The sequence below is a fragment of the Grampus griseus genome (assembly GCF_964374135.1).
Source record: "Grampus griseus genome assembly, chromosome: 10".
In the NCBI taxonomy this organism is placed as follows: Eukaryota; Metazoa; Chordata; class Mammalia; order Artiodactyla; family Delphinidae; genus Grampus; species Grampus griseus.
The window spans coordinates 81,706,341-81,729,697 of record NC_139004.1 but is presented as its reverse complement, the minus strand read 5'-3'; the positions used below and the strand labels follow the sequence as shown (position 1 = coordinate 81,729,697).

Here is a 23,357-nt window from a genome sequence, read left to right as displayed (position 1 = left end):
ATTAATTTGATGGCAAAAGCTTGAAACTGTGCATGTGTTTATGGTGGGGGGGTGGAATAACAAGGGGATAGGATAGTGATAATGTAAATTTCATGAACCTTGTCTTTTTTAGTATCTTTCAACACCAGTGTCTTGTTTGCTGCTTAGCATGTTGTGAGCAGACAGTAAATAAGGATTTGCCATTGGACTAATAAATACCCATTATGTGCAAATACAAATAAGTTCTAGACCAGCGTGGATGGTACAGTTTTTTCTCTTTAGTATATTTCAGAGATTGTATAGTCAGACTCAGAAAATTTAAAATACCATGTCCTTGGAACCCAGAGAGGCCTGGGATTGCTGTGTTCCAGCCACATATGTGGGCTAAGCCTCAGTTGTTTTTTGTTTGTTTGTTTGTTTTTGTTCGTAAATCCAAAAGAGTGGGTAAAAATGATACCTATCTTGTAGGGCAGTTGTCTAAATGAGGTGATTGGTGTAAGCATCCAATGTTAGACACAAAATAGGCTGGCCCCTGGCATTCATAAAATGTATTCTTCTCAAGGAGTATAGAAGTAGTCCAGGAAAGGTATAGATTTTATATTTTTATCTATTTTTTTGTTTCGTTTTGTTTTTTGTTTTTAAGGATTTCAGATTAGGACAGGCAAAGAGCTCATGTTTAGGAAACCATTGAAATTAATAGGTTTCATGGTTTACACAAGTGACCACTAGATAAAATCCTGTGGTTGATCATTTATAAGCGAACTACCTTTATGCTTAAATATTTGAAAAATTGCATTTGGCTGTAAAATAATCAGTATTTGATATAGAGAGGAGAAGAAAATTGTTTCTGGAACTCATACATCAGGCACGGTGATAAACTTTTATGTGTCTTCTTTTTTTATTGTTTATCATAACTGAAGAGTTAGGAGTTGTTATCTCCATTTTACAGAAGATTGAAGAATGAATTTGGCTCCCCATGGGCAGCTAGTTACTGGAGCTGGGATTCAAACCCTTGTCTTTTGTAGTCTGGTGTGCATGTTGATTCTGATACGCCAGACTAACTTATGGTGACCTGCCTTATTTTCTATTTTTTCCATCTTAAACTGTTAATTTGCTTTCATCAGAGTGATCTAGAAGTAGTCTCCAGTTTGGGAATATCAGTTAAAATTCATGCTGCATTGAGTGGCTGATAATTAAATCCAAGAGAGGAAGTTGAGTTTAAATTCTTAAAGGTCATATATTGCTTTTCAAGCTAATACGCACAAGCAACCTGGTTATTTCATATTAACAAAAAAAATTCAGCCATCAAGTGGGATAAAAATGTCATTTTCATTTATCCCTTTGGGAAGTTGTCGGTCACAGATTGTGGTCTGGCAGCAGGGAACAGGGCTACAAGAACCTTTTCCTAGAGAGTGTTTGTAAAACCTCGTAAAATCTGAAGTTTTCTTTTTAATTATTAAGAGAAAGGAAAATTATTGAGCTTTTTCAAAGGAATCATAAAATACATTCCATGTATATAGTTCATTAAAACATAAGTCTTATGTGATATTTTTAAAAGCAAAATTATCTTCAGCTATTAATTTGTTCATTGTACCATAAAAGTTCAGCTATTGAATTATAATCACAATTAAATAAGTGTGTTGGTTTATAACTCCTAATGAGCAGTAGTCAAATTAAACCCAATTAGGAAACGTTGATGAATGACCAAATGTACAAATTGATCTTCATCATTGTCACATTTCCCTAAAGCAATCCTTTATTTAGGAGCTGTAATAGTAGTCATTTCTACCTTAGCAATATTGACAATATTTATAATCAGAATACTTAAATTTTTTCTTTTAGATCAGTAATAGCAAAACATATAACCTTTCCCATTAAAACCTTGACTTAACAATTACTCTTTTAATTTAGAAGTTTAAGAAGCTTGGCATTACACCAAACTTTTTATTTTAAAAAGTTTTAAACTTATTCATTACACAATTTCTTTGTAAAAGAATTTCTTCAGTCTTCTATTGCTTGATGAGGAACATTTTTAAAAATTCCAGGTGAATGGTCATATATATGCATAATAGATGACACACGGTAGAAAGAATAGCATTGGCCTTGATAACATCTACGCTGCTAAGTCACCAGTGGGGAATTTTTGGTACACCCCAAGAACGATTTTTTCCAATGTGATTAATAGTCTGATTCAAACAATATAAGTTGGCACTACTGACTGTAATGTAGTTTAGTGACTACTAGTTAGGATTATAATGGTTGTTAGTGACACAAACCTACATCAGCCTAGTTTTTGTTAAAAAGCCCCCTGGGGAGGTGGGTACTTATTTTACTTGTGTTACAGAGAAGTTTAAGGAGTAGACTGGCTTAAGGTATGAAGATAATCAGGGATTCTCTGGTTGCCCAGTGCTGCTTGCCTCTAACTCAGCATCTTTGTCAGCCAGCGCCTCTGGAGCTGTCAGCCAAGATGGCTCTCGGTTTTCATCATTCTCCTCCAGCAACAGTAACAGTCCTTTCAGCTGATGCTGCTTGGCCCTGCTTGGGTCACATGTGCACACCTAGACCATTCACTGAGCTGGAATCACATGGTGAGAAAAAGGCTGTTTCGCAAAGGAAAAAGGGACATTGAGTTAAAACATGTCTATGAGAATGACAACTTTTATTGAAATGAAAGCAAACAAATAGAAAGAAATGAACTATTTTCCTTGCTTGTCCAATTGCAGTGCCAGATTTAATTCATTAAACCTGTAGCCAAGTAAAAAGCAAGGTTTTTTTAAAATTTTTGATTATTTACCTATCTTCATTTACTTGTTTTGTAAGCCACTGTGAGATTTTATATCTTATTTCTTTTCATCCCACTCTCAGCCAGATCTGCCTGCACACAGACTCGTTTCTTTGGTATCTTTAAAACAATGTTTCTCATTGGCGAGAGAGGGCATTTCGTTCCCCAGGGGCTGTTTGGCAATGTCTCGACACATTTTTTTACTAAAATATAATTGACATTCAACATTATACTGGTTTCAAGTATACAACACAGTGATTTGATTTATATCTATGTCTATCTAGTGAAATGGTCACCACAATGAATCTAGTTAACATGCTTTTTTACTTGTCACAACTTAGGGTGCAGGATGCTACTTGCTTCTAGTGGGTAGATGCCAGAGATGCCACTAAACATTATACAATGCACAGTGCTGTCCCTCTCATAAGAAAATGATCTCACTCAATATGTCAGTAGTCCTGAGGTTAAGAATTCCTGTTCTAAGCCATCTTCATCAGTTGGAGCTGAAATCCATTCACTGAGCTAAAGGAATTAAACCCAATTTAAACTGACTATCTGGCCAAGATTCCAAGAGAATTAAGGCTGGGTGATCCAAAGTTAAGTGGCACATCAAATTCCTTTCTTTCTTCAGATTAATTTCCCTAAATAACCACCCTGTGTTAGCAAGTGCCCATGTTGTTGGTGGGTGTTTCTCTCTTTATACACAAGACTATTTTCAAGAACATTCTCAGTTCTCTACCTTCCTCTGAAGCTCCCTCCCGCCTAGTGTCTATTTTTCTCTTTTCACAGCAACTAAAGAAAAGTTCTCAAGAGTATACAACTCTTGAAATTAACATTTAACGGAAAGTGGACTAATTTGGAAGTATCAGCGTTTTAAAGCCATCTTGGTAAAGCGCATTTCAGTAGCACGTTATGGTTATTTATCACAAATCAAATTCAGTACATTACTTGAAGACAGATGATTTTCCAAAATAATTATGACAAGTCTTATTTCCTGCTGTTTTTTTTTTTTTTGTTTCTTTTATGTGTGAGTCTCCCCTCTGAAATGTATTTTTCTTTTGTTTAATTCTGTGGCACATTCTTCTGTTAAAACTCTAGGGTCAGAGGACGCTAACTGCCAGTCACGTTCTCAGTTCGTTATTGAGGTTGTTGAATTAGCAGCTCACAGGATCTCACACCATTAAACAAAACAACAAAAACACCCTATGAATATAAGTACTGCAGCTTTCTTTGATATTTGTTCAGAAGGAAAATTCATTTGTATAATCTATCAAGCATATAACAATATGCTTTTGATGGTGAAAATTGTTTTATAAATATTAATAGGTGTGTTTTTTTTCACCCACTTTGTACACAGAATGGCCTTTGTTCGAGTTGAATTTTCTATAGAATTGAGATTTCATTAATGTGACATTGAAAAGTTTAATATCTGAACCAAGCTCAGCACCTCCAAAAATACATTTTACCATAGTTTATTGTCTTATTAAATGAAAAAGCCAAGGTCTGAGCAAGGAAGTTTATTTTATTGCACTATTGTTGACATAGCCAATCCATTTTTTTTTTTACATCTTTATTGGAGTATAATTGCTTTACAATGTTGTGTTAGTTTCTGCTGTATAACAAAGTGAATCAGCTATATGTATACGTATATCCCCATATTCCCTCCCTCTTGCGTCTCCCTTCCACCCTCCCTATCCCACCCCTCTAGGTGGTCACAAAGCACGGAGCTGATCTCCCTGTGCCATGCAGCTGCTTCCCACTAGCCATCCATTTCACATGTGGTAGTGTATATATGTCAATGCTGCTCTGTCACTTTGTCCCAGCTTACCCTTCCCCCTTCCCGTGTCCTCAAGTCCATTCTCTATGTCTGTGTCTTTATTCCTGTCCTGCCCCTAGGGTCATCAAAATCTTTTTTTTTTAATTCCATATATATGTGTTAGCATACAGTGTTTGTTTTTCTCTTTCTGACTGACTTCACCCTGTATGACAGACTCTAGGTCCATCCACCTCACTACAAATAACTCAATTTCGTTTCTTTTTATGGCCAAATAATATTCCATTGTATATATGTGCCACATCTTCTTTACCCATTCATCTGTTGATGGACACTTAGGTTGCTTCCATGTCCTGGCTATTGTAAATAGTGCTGCAGTGGACATTATGGTACGTGACTCTTTTCGAATTAGACGATCCATTTTTAACCCGCCAGTTCTGAAAGTGTACTTGGAGGGGTTTTGCAGGGGGAAATTAGCATATAAGAGTCAATCAGTATTCAGGGATTGATCTACTCCTTTTGTGCAGGCTGGAAGTTTTGGGTTATTTTGTTTGTCATACTTTTTTTTTTCACACTAGTATGATGAACTTTCCTAAGTTTCTCCTTCACTCATACAAATATGATACCTGTGACTATTTTTTCAGTTGTTAAAGTAGGATACAAATGTGATGAGAACTGTGGCTTAGCTGGGATTGGCAACCCTTTTCTGTAAAGGGCCAGTTAGTAAATATTTTGGGGTTTGGGGGCCATTTAGTCTCTATTGCAGCCACTCATCTCTGCTGTTGTTTTGGGACAGCAGCCACAGAGGTGTGTAAATGAATGGTTGTGACTGAATTCCAGTAAAACCGCATTTACAAAAACAGGCAGTGAGCTGGCCCAAGGGCTGTACTCTGCCACTGCCTGACTTAGAGTCTCACTTGGGGCTGTTTTAGACCATCTATAGCCTCCCTGGCCTTATGCAACGGTGTGGTGTGATTCAAGGATCACCAGAGTCATCTCTTTCATCATCATCCTTTAGGCAAAATCTCCTTCTCTGTCAGTTCCAAAGCCTGAAATGCCAACCATTAAAATCCTTCCTGTGGGAAAATTCTGATGTATTCAGAAGATCGTATTTTTATTGAAAACCATAGGTAGCCTGTACATGTGTAAACTCCAGTAGGCATTAGTTTAGATGTACTCTAAACAGAATTCTAGGATTATAAGGGAATGGGACAAAGTACAGGTCATTTTTAGTGATAGGAAGAGAAGAGAATCCAGTAGCCTGGGCCATAAGGACCTATCGTATTTCTGAAGCCCTAAGAAAGCACTGTGCATGTAGAGGATGGCATTGGTAATAATAAAAATAACCAGTGAGTGGCAGCTGTCAGTGAGGCTCAGTGCTTTGCATGCATCCTCCCTTTCCTTCAATACAGTGCAGTAGAAAATACTCTGGTCCCCATTTGACGACAAGGCCACTGGGCTTAAGAGACACGATGGACCCCTGGTTAGGAAGTGTGAGAGTTATAATTCATGCCCAGGTGTTTTTGATGCCAGAGTCTGCGTTAAATGGTCAAGTTCAAGGGAAAACTTTCATAACATTATGAACTGAGATTGTAAGGCAGGAAAGCACTTTGTATGTTTGGGACCATTTAAAAAATATTGAGCAGGTTTAACAAATATGTGTCTAACACAATCCATGTACCTCCTTAAAATGCTTTATCCCCCCCTCTAGCGCCACCCTCCCCCCAAAAGATTTAGGCATTAATGGTGGCAATTCAGTTTTGGATATTTTTCATTACTCCTTACAGTTGCCTTACTTACTTCCTATTGATGTAGTGTTTTTAATTTCTAAAAGCACTTGGACATACATACATTGACCTAATTATGTTGTTTACTTTTCTCTACGGAGAGAGAACAGTTGGCAAGGGACCATAGTAGATACACCTTTCTTCCTACCTATAGATAACCCTATCATCCCACAGTCACTATCTTTAGGTCCTGGGTTAACTCTAAAGTTCTCTCAAGGTGGTCCCCAAATAGTGAACTCATTTCTGTACTTGGCATACATACCATATTACAAGAAAAAGAGTCTTTTGAAAATCTGACTTTGCAGGCATTTAGCTGGGACTGCCTTCTGCGCTTTGCATACATATCCATTAATTACGCTCTCTCTCAAGTAGCTTGTAACTGTAGTCTTTGTAAGGGGCAAAGATCAGCCTGGACCTGTTTTCATTTACTGGTTTATTAACCTTGACCAAGAATTCTTTTATTTGAAACTCTTCACTTAGGAAGTCAATTTGATAGCATTTGCCCATTCATTCTGAACATGTTGGTTTCAAGTAATCTTGCCAGTGAGTAATGGAGGAGCTAAAATTACTAATAAATTAATTAATATGTATTTGTAAACCCAATGGAAAGCCAACAATGATGTTGCTTTCCTATCGATTTTTATACCAGTCATTAATTGCTGAGAAAATGCTACTGTAGCAAGCAGAAAACATTGGCCAATTCCTTTGGTAATGTAGGATTCCATCTTTAAGATTTCAGTATTCTGGAAAGTAATTACTCATTTGCTCTGTATATTCACAATGTGTGGGTAAAGGGGTTGGACATTTTGTGGCAACACAAAGGACTCAGGCAGACATTAAATTCCATTTAAGATTCTCCCTTGTCAGTCAGTGTTACTTTAAGTAATTTGTGATTTGGACTTTTATATATGCTGAGAATTCTTAGATGTTAATATGATAATTCTGCATGGATTTGTACCAAAGTGCTCAATTATTGTGGTAGAGAGACCCTTGGAAAAAACCTCTACCTGGGGTCTTTAACTCCAGGATGCTACAATATAACAATATTTTCTTTTCATAGGAAGCAAGTGGGACTAACAGACCATGGTCATTACTTTAGAGTGAAATATATGAAGGTGGTTCTTTCCCTGTCAAGAGTTAGGTGCCTATCAGCAATGCTGGAGGAGGACGGGTAATACCTAAATTCATGGTCAGAGATCCCTGCCTGTCGATATCCCAGGCAGGGTAAAAGAAGGTTATGATGGAACATCATTGTAGACAATTACTTTCTACTCTAAGGGATCTAATAAAAGAGATCAGATCCAAGACACCAAGCACACCACCCATCCCCACTGCAGTCGCTACCTGATTGTACATGTGGAAGATCTGTAAATCAAGGAAAACTCTGTGGTCTCTCCCTGTCGCTGAGCGGGTTTCACTGTGTCCAGGGCTCCTAGCCAGTAAAAAGAGTTAGAGATTTCTGCCAGCACCAGAGGGTGGAGACAGTGGTGCTAATAATGCCTGGCAGCATTCCATTGTAACTGACTAGTCTTGGTCTCTTAATGTTTTGTATCTTGAATCACAAGAGTCATAAGATGGTTCTGCTCACATCAAGATGATGGTCTAGTTTTAGCAGACCCCAGAGTAAGTGTATCAGCAGTCTAGGGATTGTTGTTTCCATTTTTCAAATAAGAAAACTGAGGTCCAGAAAGTAAGTAGGTTATTTTTATCAAAATTACAGATTTAGTTAAGGATCAAATAATTTAAAAAATCTATTCATTCTGGCCTGGTGTTCTTTCCACTATATCTTCTAGACATATTAGTGAGGATACTGATTAAATAAAAACTTCACTTTGCAACATCAAAAGAAGGACATAGGGGGACAGCATTAAGCGTTATTGTCTAGTCTCTCCTTGCATTGAAGTGAAAGGTTAAATACTAAAAATAAGAACTGTAATAAAAATTGCAAATCAAATCTGTATGTAGCTATGCCAGTCTGTAGCTTTTAATGAGTAATGGCAACTTACATTGTTATTTTATAGAAACCAACAGATATAAATTATTTTGCTTTTTATTAGGATGTAAATCCCTTGAAAACAGGGACCATGTCATATTTGTCTTAGTAGCCTTAAAGTTTAAAGGTCAAGAAAGCCATAACAGCTTCTCCTGCCTGAAGCATGAGAAAAAATAACAATATTTGACTTTCTTTCTCCTGCACTTGTCAGCCTGAAGAACTTAATTTATAGATCCTTAGGAGATATTTAGGTATGTTTCTTTTTTCTTTATTAGTTGTCTGTTTTGATGCCAAGATAAACTTTGATGACAATGCAGAATTCCGACAAAAGGACATATTTGCTATGGACGACAAATCAGAGAATGAACCCATTGAAAATGAAGCTGCCAAATACGACCTAAAATACATAGGACTGGACGGGAACATTGCCTGCTTTGGTAAGAAAGCAGTTATATCAAAAGAATGATTTGTGGATTTTTGCAGAATTTAGGGCCCCTTGGTTTCTGAAATGTTATTTCCCAATAGCAAGTAAACATATGAGATTTTTGTAGCCAAACACTCTTAAGAAACAACCCAAAATTTCTTCCCAAAGTTCATTTTGGCTGGTGGTCACCAGTTTAAAGCAGGGTTTCTCACTTCTGGCACTATGAACGTGTTGGGTTGGATAATTCTTGACTGTGGGGCGCTTTCCTGTGCTGCATTGTCACCAGTTGTGACAACCAGAAATGGCTCCAGACATTACCTTTTGGTAAGCACAGTCACCCCAGTTGAGGACCACAACATTAAAGTATTTCAGTTAAACTTTGATTAGTAAAGGTCAGAACTTCTGCTACTCTAGTCAATGTTAATATGCTAGGAATTATTCTGAAATCTTGGTTTAAGATAAATTGCTTTCTTAATGGAAGTAGAAGAGAATGAATACTTTAATCATTATACTAAAGTTTCAGGTGCTGTGAAAACCAAATGATAAAATGTTTACTCCATTATGTCAGTTTATTAATAAGACAGTTGATTTTATCATAGTCATCTAAATTTGTAAAATTGGCTTATTAGCAGAGATAAGAATGGGTCTAGAGAGGCAATACAATTTCTGCATTGTCCATAGTATGGTACTGAGATTTATATACTTCTCTGTTTCTGGTGGAAGCAATTCACTGCACTTGAAACCGAGGTCTTAATCTCAATGGAATTAAAATAAAAAAGATTTGTAGCTCATTAAACCAGCAGTATCATTATATTCAGAACTGAACAGACCTCATCCAGTAGTTTGCTGTTCAATACAATAGAAAATGACACCCAATTACAAGTGATACCAAAGGCTCTTGCTTTGTTTTGGAGCAAAAACTCTAATGTACCAGGTCGCTCACATCATTCTGATCTTGATAAGTTAATATGCTCTCAATATTTGTAGGCATTTAGAAAGGGGAAACATATAATGGTGTGTTTAGAGCAAATTAAATACATATTCTTTGTAGCCTCTATAGGAGTGTGCATGATTTGGCCAAGGTAGCAGTCTCAAAAGCTACAATGAACACATTTCACATGGTTTTAAGATCATATATAAATGACTTTTATTTTAGTTGTCCCAGACTTAATTAAATTAGTCACAGTTCATAGGCTTACCTGAGGAATTCAGGGGTCAGAAAAAGTGAAAGCTACTTTACTTGGAGAGTTTCTGCTGTGTTCAGCACTTTTTTGGCACTTTCTAACCTAAGGAAAGCAATTTCCTATAATTAAGCTTAAGAAGCAAAGGAAGTGCAGTTGATCAATAAAACTTCGCTCTGGAAAATAAAAAATTTTATGTTAAAACTCTTTCCTTGGTTTCTTAAGAAAAGCTACTGGGATGTTGGCAACATTTTGGTTCTAGTTTTAATGATCAGGTTGCTAGTGAGCATTTCTTATATTAATTTGAAACAGGAATGGGGGTTAGGAATGTTGTTTTAATGCTGTAATTTGTTCATTTGCTTTCTAAGTTTCTCAGAGAACGCATAAACTTGCATGGTTGCACTAAGTGTAAAATAGTGTGGAGTCCTATTGAAGTTGGGATCCCTGTGGTTCAACCCCAGAGGGATGCCACATTCAAAGGAGCATATTCTCAGCAAGCAAAAAATGGAAAGAATCACATTCTTTACTCAAATCTCTTAAAGAATATTAAAAAGAATGTAATTCATAAGCTCTAGCAACTTTTCATATCCTTTTTCCTCTCTTTTGCAGTTCTCTTAAACTCCGTACTTTCCAGAACCTAAAACTCCTTCCTCTACTAATAGTCCAAATTTATTACTTACTTAAGCTCTTCCCTTCTTTGTGTTTCCCAGATTGATTTAACTTCTCAATAAATTCTTCTTCCCATTCCCAGGTCTTTTTTGTTTATTCTTTGTATGCACATTTCCTGATTATTCTTTTTTTTGGGGGGGAGGGTACGTGAGCCTCATACTGTCGTGGCCTCTCCCGTTGCAGAGCACAGGCTCCGGACGCGCAGGCTCAGCGGCCGTGGCTCACAGGCCCAGGCGCTCCGTGGCATGTGGGATCTTCCCGGACCGGGGCACAAACCCATGTCCCCTGCATCGGCAGGCGGACTCTCAACCACTGCGCCACCAGGGAAGCCCAACAGTCCTGATTATTCTTAAAGTCTATGAATTTATCTGGCTGAATAGAATTCCAAGCAGGGTGGAAATTGGCCTAGTAAAGTCAGGGCTCTCTTTTAGCAATATGGGGGAGGGACAAAATTTATGCACCCTTTCATGTTGTTAAATTTATCTTGTCTTGTGTGCCATTTGCATTTCACAGTGAATGGTGCTGGACTTGCCATGGCTACCTGTGACATCATTTTCCTGAGTGGTGGGAAGCCAGCCAACTTCTTGGATCTTGGTGGTGGTGTAAAGGAATCTCAAGTATATCAAGCGTTCAAATTACTCACAGCTGATCCTAAGGTAACCTCTCTCTTTGTAGGGGAGATTGCATGGTGTAATGATTTCTCACCATCAACATCTACCTTGTTCCTGCTGCTAAGGGTTAATAAGCCAACCCATGTACTTTGCAGCCCCAGGTGCAAATCCTGACTTATATCTCATTGGAATGCATGATGGTTTAAATCATTTGGGTGAAAGGTTTATAAGTGTCCCTAGGATTTTATTTCAGGGTATGTGCTTACAAAGTTCTGGGAGGTAGAAGGAAATTTTTTTAAAAAGTGTAGTGCAAATAATGAAACATTGGTTGGCGTGAAATATTTTTTGGGTCCTTCACAGTGAAGCGATTAGTTCTACACTTATGTGACTTAGAGAGGACTGAGTCTCAGATTCCTTTCATAAAGATGCTGAAGATATTATAAGATTAAAACAGAAGAAAGTTACAGGCTTATAATATTATATATTACTGGAAAATAATGACCCCACCTCCTTCTATATGCTTTTCAATTTTCATCTCTGACAATTACAGACGTTACAGTTTGTAACATACACTCTAAGTAGCATATAATGTTGTTTCATGGGCATCTTCTTAACTAGAATGTAGCTATCATACTCATGCTAGGTGCATAGAAGGTATTCAGTAAATATTTAATCAATTTAAATACCAGTATGGTTTGTTTCCATTGTAGGTATTCAGTTGTCTATGATAACACGATTTAGGTGGATATTATTATATTGAAAAAACTAATATTTTTTGAATATCTGATATATGTCGTTTAATTCTCTTCACAATTCTTTGGGGTAGTGTATATAGCACAACCATATGATTGTAAATTTTATTTGAGAATCATTATCTTAATATTGTTAATATGTGACACATTCTCTTGGTTCCTGACATATCTGAAGACATGGGAAATCTGAACCATCACTAAGAAAATCATGAACGAAAACAATATCAGATTCTTTTTAAAGAAATGTTGTCTGAACTTAATATGGAAGCTTCCCACTCATAAATAGACTGGCATTTTGGGTCTCATGTGCATGCAGTTTTTTTGTCTTAGGTTAGTGGTATGCTTGTCTGTTTTCATTATGACTTAGTTGGTAACCTTACGTTTTTGCTGTCTTTTCCTTCTGATTCACATACACACACATAAAATTGTTAAACAATATTAGCAACTTATCTTCATTGCTCTAGGGTTGTTCAGGAATAGCAAAGTCACTGAAGTCCAAAGTCACCCAGACGTGAAGTGTCTGCAGTTGATTTTTCTGTTTACAGAAGCACCTCGTTTTCATTGGTTAAGTAGGAATATTATCAGAGGCTCTGTAATCATTTATTAATTCATTTATCCCTCCTTCCTACTCCTTTCTAAGGGAAGAATAATTTTTATCCCAGGGATTTTCAAACCATTTGAAATCTGTAAATACCATGGACGTAATACACAGCTCTTTAAACTGCTTGAACTACAAAGTACCGAGAGGACAGGCAACTGTAATGAAATACTGTACATTTAGTGAAACTCAGTGCTGAGAATTAAAGAGAACCAACAAAGGATTAAATCTAACAGGACAATCATTGCGTTTTCTTTGGAATATCTTTTCTTAGGGGCTGATCCTGAATTTTAATTTCATAAAAGTACAGGAAGGGAATGAAAAATCACTTGGAGAGCTTTTTTTATTTTTGTTTTTGAAAAAACAATCTCTTCAAAAACGTTGACTTTACCCTATAGAATATTTTCAAATGCTTGGAGTATTTAAACTTTTTTGAGATTTGACTGTCATCTTGTATAGATAAAAGTATGTGGGAGTTATTTTATTTTTCTCATGCTATATCAGGAAAATGCATGCTTGGCTCATCTCACAGTACATTTTCCAAATCTTGAAATTTCAAAGCCCGTTAAAAAGCATAGAAATGTAATGGGTATTTTCAATCCTGGCACTGTGTCACAGATTTCAGAGAACAGAGGCTAAAAAATAGTATAGATGAATTGATTTCATCTTGCAAGGAAACTGGTTATAGTTCTGGCAGTAATTATTTCAAGTAGAACCCCATCCATTTGCCCAGAAGTAGAGATTCCCGAGAGCCCAAAGCTAATTATTTCAAAGGTATTGATTTTCTTGTTAGATATAAGGATTAGTCAGTTGAATACACTGAAACTCAAAATTACAAAAGGCCTGTTGTTAAACTTCAATCAGCTGATACTAACAACTACTTGTTTGTTATATGTACAAGCTAATTCTATTGATCAAGTAATAGGCATCAACATTCAAGAAAAATATTATGGATTGGCATATGTTTCCACTCCTAATGTCAGCCATGGAGCTGAGACTTGTGTTTCTTTCACTTGGCCATTAACCCAAATGCTGATTTTCATTGGGACCTAACACACGTACCTTTATAACTGATCTGTTCCTTATTTGTAATATATATGAAGTGAAGTTCCTCTGGCAAACTGCCTAAAACAAGAGTGTTTACTAGATAGCTTTCTAAACTGGATTCCCATGAAGTGTATCATTAAATATTTTGTACTTCTCTTATTTGCCACCTGGGCTTGAGATGAGAGAAAGGTAATAGAGTTTATTCTGCTGGTGGTAGAATAGATATGATCTCACCCTCATCATTTTAACTTCTAGGATTCTAAACATTAGTATTCCTAAAATCACAGGGAGTAAAACTGATATAAAATAAAAAATAGAAGTAGGATTTTGTGGTAATCTATAAAGAATTTGAACACATTTAAAGGAGAAACACTATCAAGAATGTTAGCCTTACGTTTTTGTTTTCCTGATTGGTGCTTTGGCTTTTGTTTCTAATTTTAAATTTAGAATTCCAAAGGTGTAGAAAATGAGTGCAACAACATCTGGAGTATGTAAAACGTCTTGCATGAATGAATTAAAGAAAAAGATGGTTGATATGAATCTCAACAGTAACCTCGACTGTATTGTCCGAAGTTAAGCAAATTTGTTGCCCTCGGGAGGCCTGATTTTGAAAAGCAGTAGCATATGATTGGCATTAGTGACGTCACTTCACTTGATTTGACTGTGCTTCCTGGTTTAGATCCAACTTAGAGTCAAATTTTTAAAGCCCTTTAAATGTCTAGCAAGAAATGTGCTCTATAAGCACCAAATACTCGTTTAAGAAGGAAGGGATTCTTGGTGGGGCTCTGGTGCCACGCAGCCTGTGTTGCAGTCCTGTCTTTAACACGTATTGGCTGTGGGACCTTGGGCATGTCATTTAACTTTTTTGTGTCTTGGTTTCCTCTTTTATAAAATGGAGATAGTAACAGTACTTATTACCTCAGAGGGTTACTTTATTGCATGAAATGAGATACACACATTTCCAATTTAAAGGGGCAATAATTTCACATGACAGTACAATCTAAAAATTTAATAAACTTTTATTAAAAGTATAACTTACATAGAGGACACTATACAAATCTTAAGTATATAGTTCGATGAATTATGACAAAATGAATATACCTGTGGAACCTCTGACCACATCAAGAATATAGGACCTGGCCAGCGTCATGGCCTGAATGTGTGTGTTTTCTCATAATTTATATGTTGAAATCCTACCCCACAATGTGATGGTATGAGGAGGTAGGGCCTTTGGGAGGGAATTAGATCATGAGGGTAGAGCCCTCATGAATGGGATTAGTGCCCTTATAAAAGAGACCCCAGAGGGCTCTCCCACCTCTTCCACAGTGTGAGTACATAGCTGGAAGTTGGCTACCTGTATACCAGTAAGTGGCCACTGAATCTGCTGGTGCCTTGATCTTGGACTTGCCAGCCTCCAGAATTGTGAGAAATAACTGTTTGTTGTTTAAACCATACAGTCTATGGTAGTTTGTTATAGCAGCCTGAATGGACTAAGACAGTCACCATCCCAGTAGCCCCTTATGCCTCCCCACTGTCCTCCCCCTACCCTGCTTTCTTCCCAAAGGTAACACTCTCCTAACTTCTAATATCAAAGATTTGTTTTGCCTGGTTTTGAGCATAATACAAATGGAATCATACATTGTATACACTTTTGTATTTGCCATTCTTCACTTGATTTTTATTTCTCAGATTCACTCATTTTATGTAGCAGTGGTCCACTTATCATTATTGCTGTATAGTATTCTATGGTATGACTCTGCAAGAACTTTTCTGTCATTCTTCTATTGATAGACATTTGTGTGCTTCTTATGTTTGACTATTATGAATAATGTTGCTGTGAACATTCTCATACATGTCGTTTGGAGCATATTTTTGATACTTGGAACTAGAATTTCTGGGTAGTAGGGTATGCATATACTCAGCTTAAATCGATACTGCCAAACAGTTCTCTAGATGTGGCAATTTACATTCTCATAGGCGTGTGTGGGAAGTCCAATTTCTCCACACCCTCATCAGTATTTTAGTCATTCTGGTAGGTGTGAGGTAGTATCTTATTGTGGTTTAATGCCTTTCCCTCATGTGTTTATTAGCTACTTGAATATACTCTTTCAACTTCTGTCACCTCATGTGTAAAGTAGACCTGAAAATAATACCCCAAAGCATTGTTTTATTATCATCTAAGATATATGTGGAAGTACTTGGCAAACCTTTCTAAAGCATGATGAAAACTTTAGTTTGTGTTGGTTTTTTTTTTTTTTTTTGAGTGTTCATTTTGATTATCATTTTAAAGGCTTAGATTTAGAATTACTGAAATAGTTGGGGAATAAATGGTCGTCTACAGAAATGGGAGCTGTCTGAAACAGTTCATTGTCACCAGTGTTACTGCCTGGGTTGTTTTGAAATTGATGAAATGTGTAAGCAATTCAGTAGCTTGCAGTGATTCTCCCTTCAGACAACCAAGAAAACACAGTTTAATAAAGGGAGGATTAGATTCATGTTTGGGAGAACCACAAAATATAATTTGGTATAACTTTGAGGAGAGGCCAGCTGTTTTAGCTCTGTGGTAAGTGCTTGAAAAGTCTTTAGAGTTTGAGGCCAGGGACATAAAACTGCACGCTGTATTTTTGATAAAGGGTTTATGCAAAGGCCTTAAGTTGTAATAAGTATGTTTTAGAATTAATACATACTAAATGCCTCATGTATTGTTGATTATCATATATTGAAAAACAAAACAGTATCCTCTTTTTCTCTTATATACATGCTTATATCAGAGGCATGAAGAAAAACTTGTTTTATTATATGCCACATGTATTTGCTGAAACGCCTTATCTGCAAGGGAATATTTATTTTGGGGGTTAATAGAACTCTTTAGGGATTCATTTTCAAATATAATGTCCAATATATTTTAAATATGAGCGATATTTTTGAAATGATTACCCTGCATCTCTATTCTTACAGGCCAGTTTGAAAACAAATTTTACTTTCATATGGAGTTGAAAAGCAGCCATTCTTTATGGTGATCATCTACCTGATAGCCTAGTCTGAAAAGAATAAAAATGTTTTTGTGCTTCTTGATTTGCAACCTGTCATTTGGTTTCCCCTTCCCCTTAGGATAGCCTCTCATTTAGGGTAACCACTGTGTATACACTGGAGAGTGGAAAACCATCCTCCCTGGGCTCATTTCTTCTCGCAGTGGTTTTCCTACTGTCATGAATTCATAAATGATGATTTTGCATTTCTTTTCCTAATGTCCATTTATCCCAAATTTCCAAGACTGTCAGGCTCTCTATGCCCAACTTACTTGCCAATACTGTAAGAGCCAGGCCCTGGCTCTTACAGTATTGGCTCTTTCCGTATCTCACACGTGATCACTGTGTCTGATAGCTACCGCATTTTCAGAGCATCTCTAATGGGACACTCTAAATCTCTTTTCATGCTCCTTGCTGACATAGTCTCAGAAAGAAATAAAAAATAATATTTGTATGCTTTGCTCTGCTTCTCAAAATTCAGATTTTAATACGCCTTACTTTGTTTTGTGGTAAGTGATCTAAAGAATTTAACAAACTTTGGGATATTATAGCAAATTTTATGATTAGTCCCAGCATGCTCAGTAATTCATTATGAATCCTGTATGGAGAGGTCTTTGTAGATTGTTAAAGAGAAATGGACCACTAATCAAATTATAATATCATATAGGTTGGAAATAATATATACTTATTACGAGAGTTAGGATTTTTTTCTTCTTCTTAATGTTATTGAGAAAACAAGTAGTTGAACTCAGCAATTAGAAAATAGTGTATTTTCTAACAAGTTGATCAAATAATGACCAGGATTAATGTCAAGCATCTCTGAATCTTAAGAATCATCTTACAATGGTAGAGTGATCAAGGCAGTTTTACTATTATTATTTTTGAGGTATTGTTTTAGAATCCAAATTGACTGGTAGAGGAATCACTGGATGTGGAGAGTGAACTTAGTAAAATTATTCTGGAGAACAAGGTTAAAAACCTTTGAACTGTGAAGACCTCTGATTCTTCCGCTCTGCAGAGGTGAACTGTAGTCTGGTGGGATGAGCCCCAGTGGATTCAGGAGATTGAAGACACTGAATCCTCTTTCTTCTTCCCTCCATGCTGCCCCCACCCACTGTCAGAGAATTAGGAGTGACTGTCTCATTCCTAAATGAGCAACACGTCCATATGGGCTTGCTGAAGAAATTGGCTTGACTCACAGTGGCTTTCTACATAGTGTTCTGTCTTTGTTTTAGGGTATTTTATTAAGCAGCATCCCTTTTCCCCTAATTATTAGATTAGGGAAACAGAAAACAGAAAAGTACAAAAATACATTAAACTACATGTACGTAGACTTTTTAATGAATAATATAGTATAGCATTTTTGACAAAACTAGTATCAATATAACTGACACTATTATATAGTCTGCTTTCTTCACTTTGTATGTAGTACTGTCTGTCTTTTTGTAGTACTCTACAGCATCCTCAGTGGCTAAATAGTATTCACTTTTATAGATATATGTTTACTTAACCAGTCCTCTGTTATTTGGTATTCAGGGTGTTTCCGACTAAAAATAATGCTCCTGTGGACCTCCTTGTTTTCATAACTTTACAGACAGGTCAGATTATTTACGTAGATGACGTTGAGAAGCATGAGGGTAAAAATGTATGCAGAGGTTAAGTTTTTTACACTTACTGCCAAATTATTTCAATACTAGTTGAAGGAACATAGAGGGTTTTCATCAAATAAGTTTTCCTACATCCTGACCATCATTACTCTGACTCTTTACTATCATGAGAGGTAACATCTTATTTTTCTTTTATTGAGCATTTTTGATTACTTCTGTTATGACCTGCCTATTAATATCTTTTGACCAATTTTCCATTTTTATGTCACTCTTTTTCACAGAGATTTAAAATACAGGGGTGTGTGTGTGTGTGTGTGTTTTGGAAATAAAGGGAATGGGCTCTTTTATATATGTTGTCACTCTTTTCTTTCCATCCTGTCTCTTGTCTTTGAATTGGTCTATATAAAATTTTATTATGCCATTATATCTATGTCCACCTGAAATATTGTTAGGTAAAGTGAGACCACTTAATGCATGTTACTATTTTTTGCTATTATTTACTTAGTTTCTCATAAAACTTTTAGTAAGACTTTTAAAATTTGTTGCTTCATGAATCACCATTTAAGGTCCAGTTTCAAGTGGAAACATTGTATTCCCCACCCCTCCAAATGTGACTTAAAGCAAGATGGATGTTGTGATTAAAATGGCATGGTTCTTTAGTTATTGATAAGATTCTTAGTTATTTGCAAGGTATTGAAGGAATTTTTTTCAAAGTATTGAAGGAATTTCATTGTAACCTAATATGCATTTTTTCAACCAGGCTTCTTAGTACAGTTGATTCCCACTATTTGCAAGTTCGATATTTACAAATTTGCCTATGCTCTAAAATTTATTTGTGACCCCAAAATCAATACTTACAGTGCTTTCACGGTCATTTGCAAAAGTACACACAGTGTTGAAAAATTTTACTTATCCGACATGCTGTTCTCAGTGAATGTCAATCAAGGCAAGATTCTCCTTTCATGTTTCAGCTCTCTTACAGTAAACAAGTTTCATTTTCATGATCTATTCAGTGCCCCATTTTTCATGTTTTTGTCCTTTTTGGTGTGTTATTTTGCTGTTTAAAATGGACCCACATGTAGTGCTAAAGTACTGTCTAGTGTGAAGTGCCTCACAGAGAAAATACATGTTAGATAAGCTTTCTTGAGGCATGATTTACAATGCTATTGGTCACAATTTCAGTGTTAATGAATCCACAGTGTATATTAAATAAGATACACTGAAACAGAAACAAACACACAGAAAACAAGATTATGTACTGATAGGTTGACAAAAATGTGACCAAGGGCTCTCAGCAACCTAACCCTGTTTTTTCTTTAGGGGCGATGGATCAGTATTCACTAATTCAATGTTCATTGCAACTTTATAGACCATAACTGCTCTGAATAATGAGAATTGCCTTTATAAAGTTTTGGATAATTATGGACAGCTCTTCAGAATCATATGCTAGAGACTCCATTTTATCTTTTTTAAGAAAGGATATTCCGGAACCCCTAATGTAAAGTAAAAAAACAAAAACAAAAAAAAAACAAAAAACTTTTCTTCTCATAATTTGCATTTATATGTTTCCTAAAGGGAAGTCTTTTGATTATGAGAACCTTTGAAATGGGTCACTAATGGCTTTTGAGACATAGTAGCTTTATACCTATGGATTAAGTGAATAAACCTTGAGAACATTTTAATTTAGTTTTCACTTTTCAGTTAAGAATGATTTCCTTACCTAGTTAGGTCCCTTTGCTTTATGCAAATGAAGTTTTCTTTACATTTAAAAAATTGATCATTTTTCACTTTTATAAATTTACCTTTCCTACTTAAAAGTATAAGATTAAAAATATTACCCCTAACTTTATTCCCATCACACAACTGCTGTTACAGTTTGTTAAATTTCCTTCCAGCATTATCTATGCATATCTTCTTTATAAGGTTATAATTAGGATGTCCTTCCTTTTGATGGCCTTCTTTTATTAGTCCAATATTACATGATAATCATCTTCTCATGTTGTTAGCTGGTCTCCCTGACTGTGAATTTTACTAGCAATATTAGTAATTGGCAGTGTTTTAAAGGCTTCTTGTTATTTAGAAGATAATTTAAAGAAGCCTAGTATTTAAAATCTTTTTCAAGATGTATGTGAACTTTGTAAATCAGGTTTGCTAAAACAGGGTACAATATAGTTAACAAATGGAATAGTAACAATCATGAAAAGCTTTGTGGTACAAAACAGACTTTTATACAACAAAAAAAGAAAATCAATGTAATCCAACATCTATATCCGTTGGAGCTGCCTTCCTTTCCTTTGTCCTTTACTCACTACTGCTTTGCCAAAGTGGTCTAAGCAGTGTTGCTTGCTTTATTATGGACCTAAAAAAAGGTTTTTTTCATTTGAATAGTTTACGCTGCAACTTTAATAATTTGGATGGCAACTGTCTTGCAATTAGAGATCCTTTGTGAACATGGATAGATATTTTATCTACATATCCAGGACCCTCTCCTGGGATGCTCTTTTACCACCTTTGAGGTCTTAATGAAACAGCATTTCGAACACACACATGTTAGTTAGCATTCCCAATGGGCAACTGGCACAAATCCTAGTTAATTATTTTTCTTCTAGCTTATCTGTGAGTTCTTTCATTAGCCGTTATCTGTAAACATTCTGGACACATCCCTTTTTCTCAATTAGAACTCCACTAAAATATTTTTGAGCAGACATTTAGGTGTCTGCTCAGAGGCCTTAGGATCGTAAACAGTGAACAGAAAATCCATTTGGAGCTTTAACCCGTGACCTTCTAGATTTTACTTGTTCTTTAATCCCAAGCAGTACATTTCTCTGAGAAGGAGACATAAGCGACTTACAATCTTCACTGTGTCGATATGATCCAAGAATATTGGCATTTGGCCAGCAGGCGGGCAGGGAAATGTCCAATTCACACTGTATTTAGATGACTTCTGATATTTTTCTGTGTTTTATAATCTGTGATTGGTCATTGTACTTTATAAATGGAGCTTCTTCATGAAGCTGAACTTCCAAATAGCTAATCCAAATGCCGACAGTGTTAAGCAAATTCCAAAGAAGAGGTGTTTGATATTCAAATGAGAAGAGTGAAAGAAGCAAAAGTAAAAAATACAAAAGCTAAGAAACATGAAAAGATGTGTTACTGAAAGAATAAATTCTATCATTCCATCTTTATCTCCAAGTACAACCTTAAAACACTGCCTGTTGAAAGGTGCATCAGTTTATCAAACAATGCAAGATATCTTAGGTAAGATAAGAGGACAGAAATTAGAGCCCCACCATCACCCTAGCTTCCTCTTCCTAGTGGACACAGCTTGGTATTCCCCATCCAGTGAGGAGTCAACAGATACTTCTTGATGACCTACTGTGTGTCAGGTTCAGGGCTGACTGAGAGAATGGGAATCCATCCAGTATTTGATGTCATTGGTTCCAGTGAGGCTGTTCTTATCAGTTCCTTCTGATTGTAATCATCTCTGTAAAGCAGAGGAAGACATGTGCCTGACTGACAGATGTAGTCTTTTCTAAGGTCAATAAAGACCCAGTATAAAGCACCTAGTATACTTGAGGTCACATCTCAGTCTCTGAGTTCACAGAGAAGAGTCTGTGGACCCTCACTACTCAAAATGTGGACCATGGACAGTCAATGTTGACATCAACGTGAAGGCTGTTAGAAATGCAGAATCTCAGCCTTACCACATACCCATCAAGTCAGAATTTGTGTTTTCACAACAGATGGTTCCTATGTACATTAGACTTTGAGGAACACTGGTCAAGAGCAGGGACAGGCAAACTGTGATTCATGGCCAAATCCTGCTCCACACCTGTTTTCGTAAATAAAGTTTTACTGAAACAGAACTTTGCTCATTCATTTGCTTATTAACAAGTAATTGTGACAGAGAACTCCTGGCCCACCGAAGTCTAGAGTAGCGCTGCTCAAAGTGTGGCACTGGACCAGTGCCAGTTTGTGCAGAAGTGCCAATCTCTGAGCTGTTTGTTTTAGGTTTGTGATAAGTACAAAAACAGAATAGGCATTGAGAAACTTTGCTTGCAAATTGCCATTGCCATGACACGCAAGTGGAAGATCAGTTTGCTAGCAATTCATAATATTTGTTTTACAAAAATATCAGTCCGTGACTGTCAGGGAATTAAAAAAACCTAATCCTTCACCATGGATTATGCGAGAAGCACTACTCTGTGAGTAAAGATAGATAACATGTGCATAAAAGTAGTATCTTAAGTGAATTTGATCGTACCTGGTACATCTTGATGCCAAAGTGAACTTTACTGTAGGCTGTTAGAACCATATTGTCGTATTATTCTTTGCTCATCATGTTTTCTCGTGATTCTTTCTCTTGTTTAAGGATTCTTCTCCCGTTCCCTGTGATCCTGGTAATGCCATCAAATTCAGTGCCTCCTCCAAGGCTCTGTGTCCCTGCTTGGATCCTCTCTTCTTCCCTCCTGCCCATGGGGTATCCTTATACTCCAGGTAGGCCAGTTGCTTTACTGCCTCCCTGAAAGCAGGCTGCTTTTAGGAGTGATCTCCTAGCACAGGCCCCTCAGTCCAATCAGCTTTCCTCCTGAAGCTCATGGAAAAGGCCACCTGTCTCTGGTATCATGAATTAAAACAATGTGGCCCAGGAGGCTCTATTCCTTCCCACCTGGTGAAAGCCTGAGTAAGATGCAGGAGCGAACCTGCATGGTGGAGACTCTCTCAGTCATAGTGCTTCATTCCTATATAGCCAGTTGTCTGTAACTCAGTGGTTCTTAAAGTGGTTGACCCAGCAGGAGTGGTGTTACCTAGAACCTTTTTAGAAATGCATATTCTTGGCCCCCTTCAAAGCTATTGTATCAAAAACTCTGAGGTGGGGCCCAGCTCTGTGTTTTAACAAGTCTTTCTGGTGATTCTCATGTTTGCCTAAACTTGAGGATGACTATTGTGGATCTGCAGCTTCTCTTTACTTCTGTGAGCTGCTCCACATCTTTTCCAGCTATGAGCCAAACCATTCTTTCTTTTTCCCCTTTGAATTAGATTTCATTGTCTGTCGCTGACAACCCAGCAAGTCTGCTTAATATACCATACCTTTAAAATTCTCACCAACCTGAGAGTTCGCCC

General features: G+C 36.7%; 1 protein-coding gene across 2 annotated transcripts in view; it reads left to right on the top strand.

The window, feature by feature from the left end:
* Nucleotides 1-23,357, top strand: part of SUCLG2 (succinate-CoA ligase GDP-forming subunit beta) — a 262,725-nt gene that overhangs the window by 141,146 nt on the left and 98,222 nt on the right. For both annotated transcript variants that reach the window (XM_082663227.1, XM_082663226.1), the window contains 2 exons: nucleotides 8,591-8,752; nucleotides 11,103-11,245. In XM_082663227.1, the coding sequence (XP_082519353.1) occupies nucleotides 8,591-8,752; nucleotides 11,103-11,245 (305 nt within the window). The remainder of the gene's footprint in view (nucleotides 1-8,590; nucleotides 8,753-11,102; nucleotides 11,246-23,357) is intronic.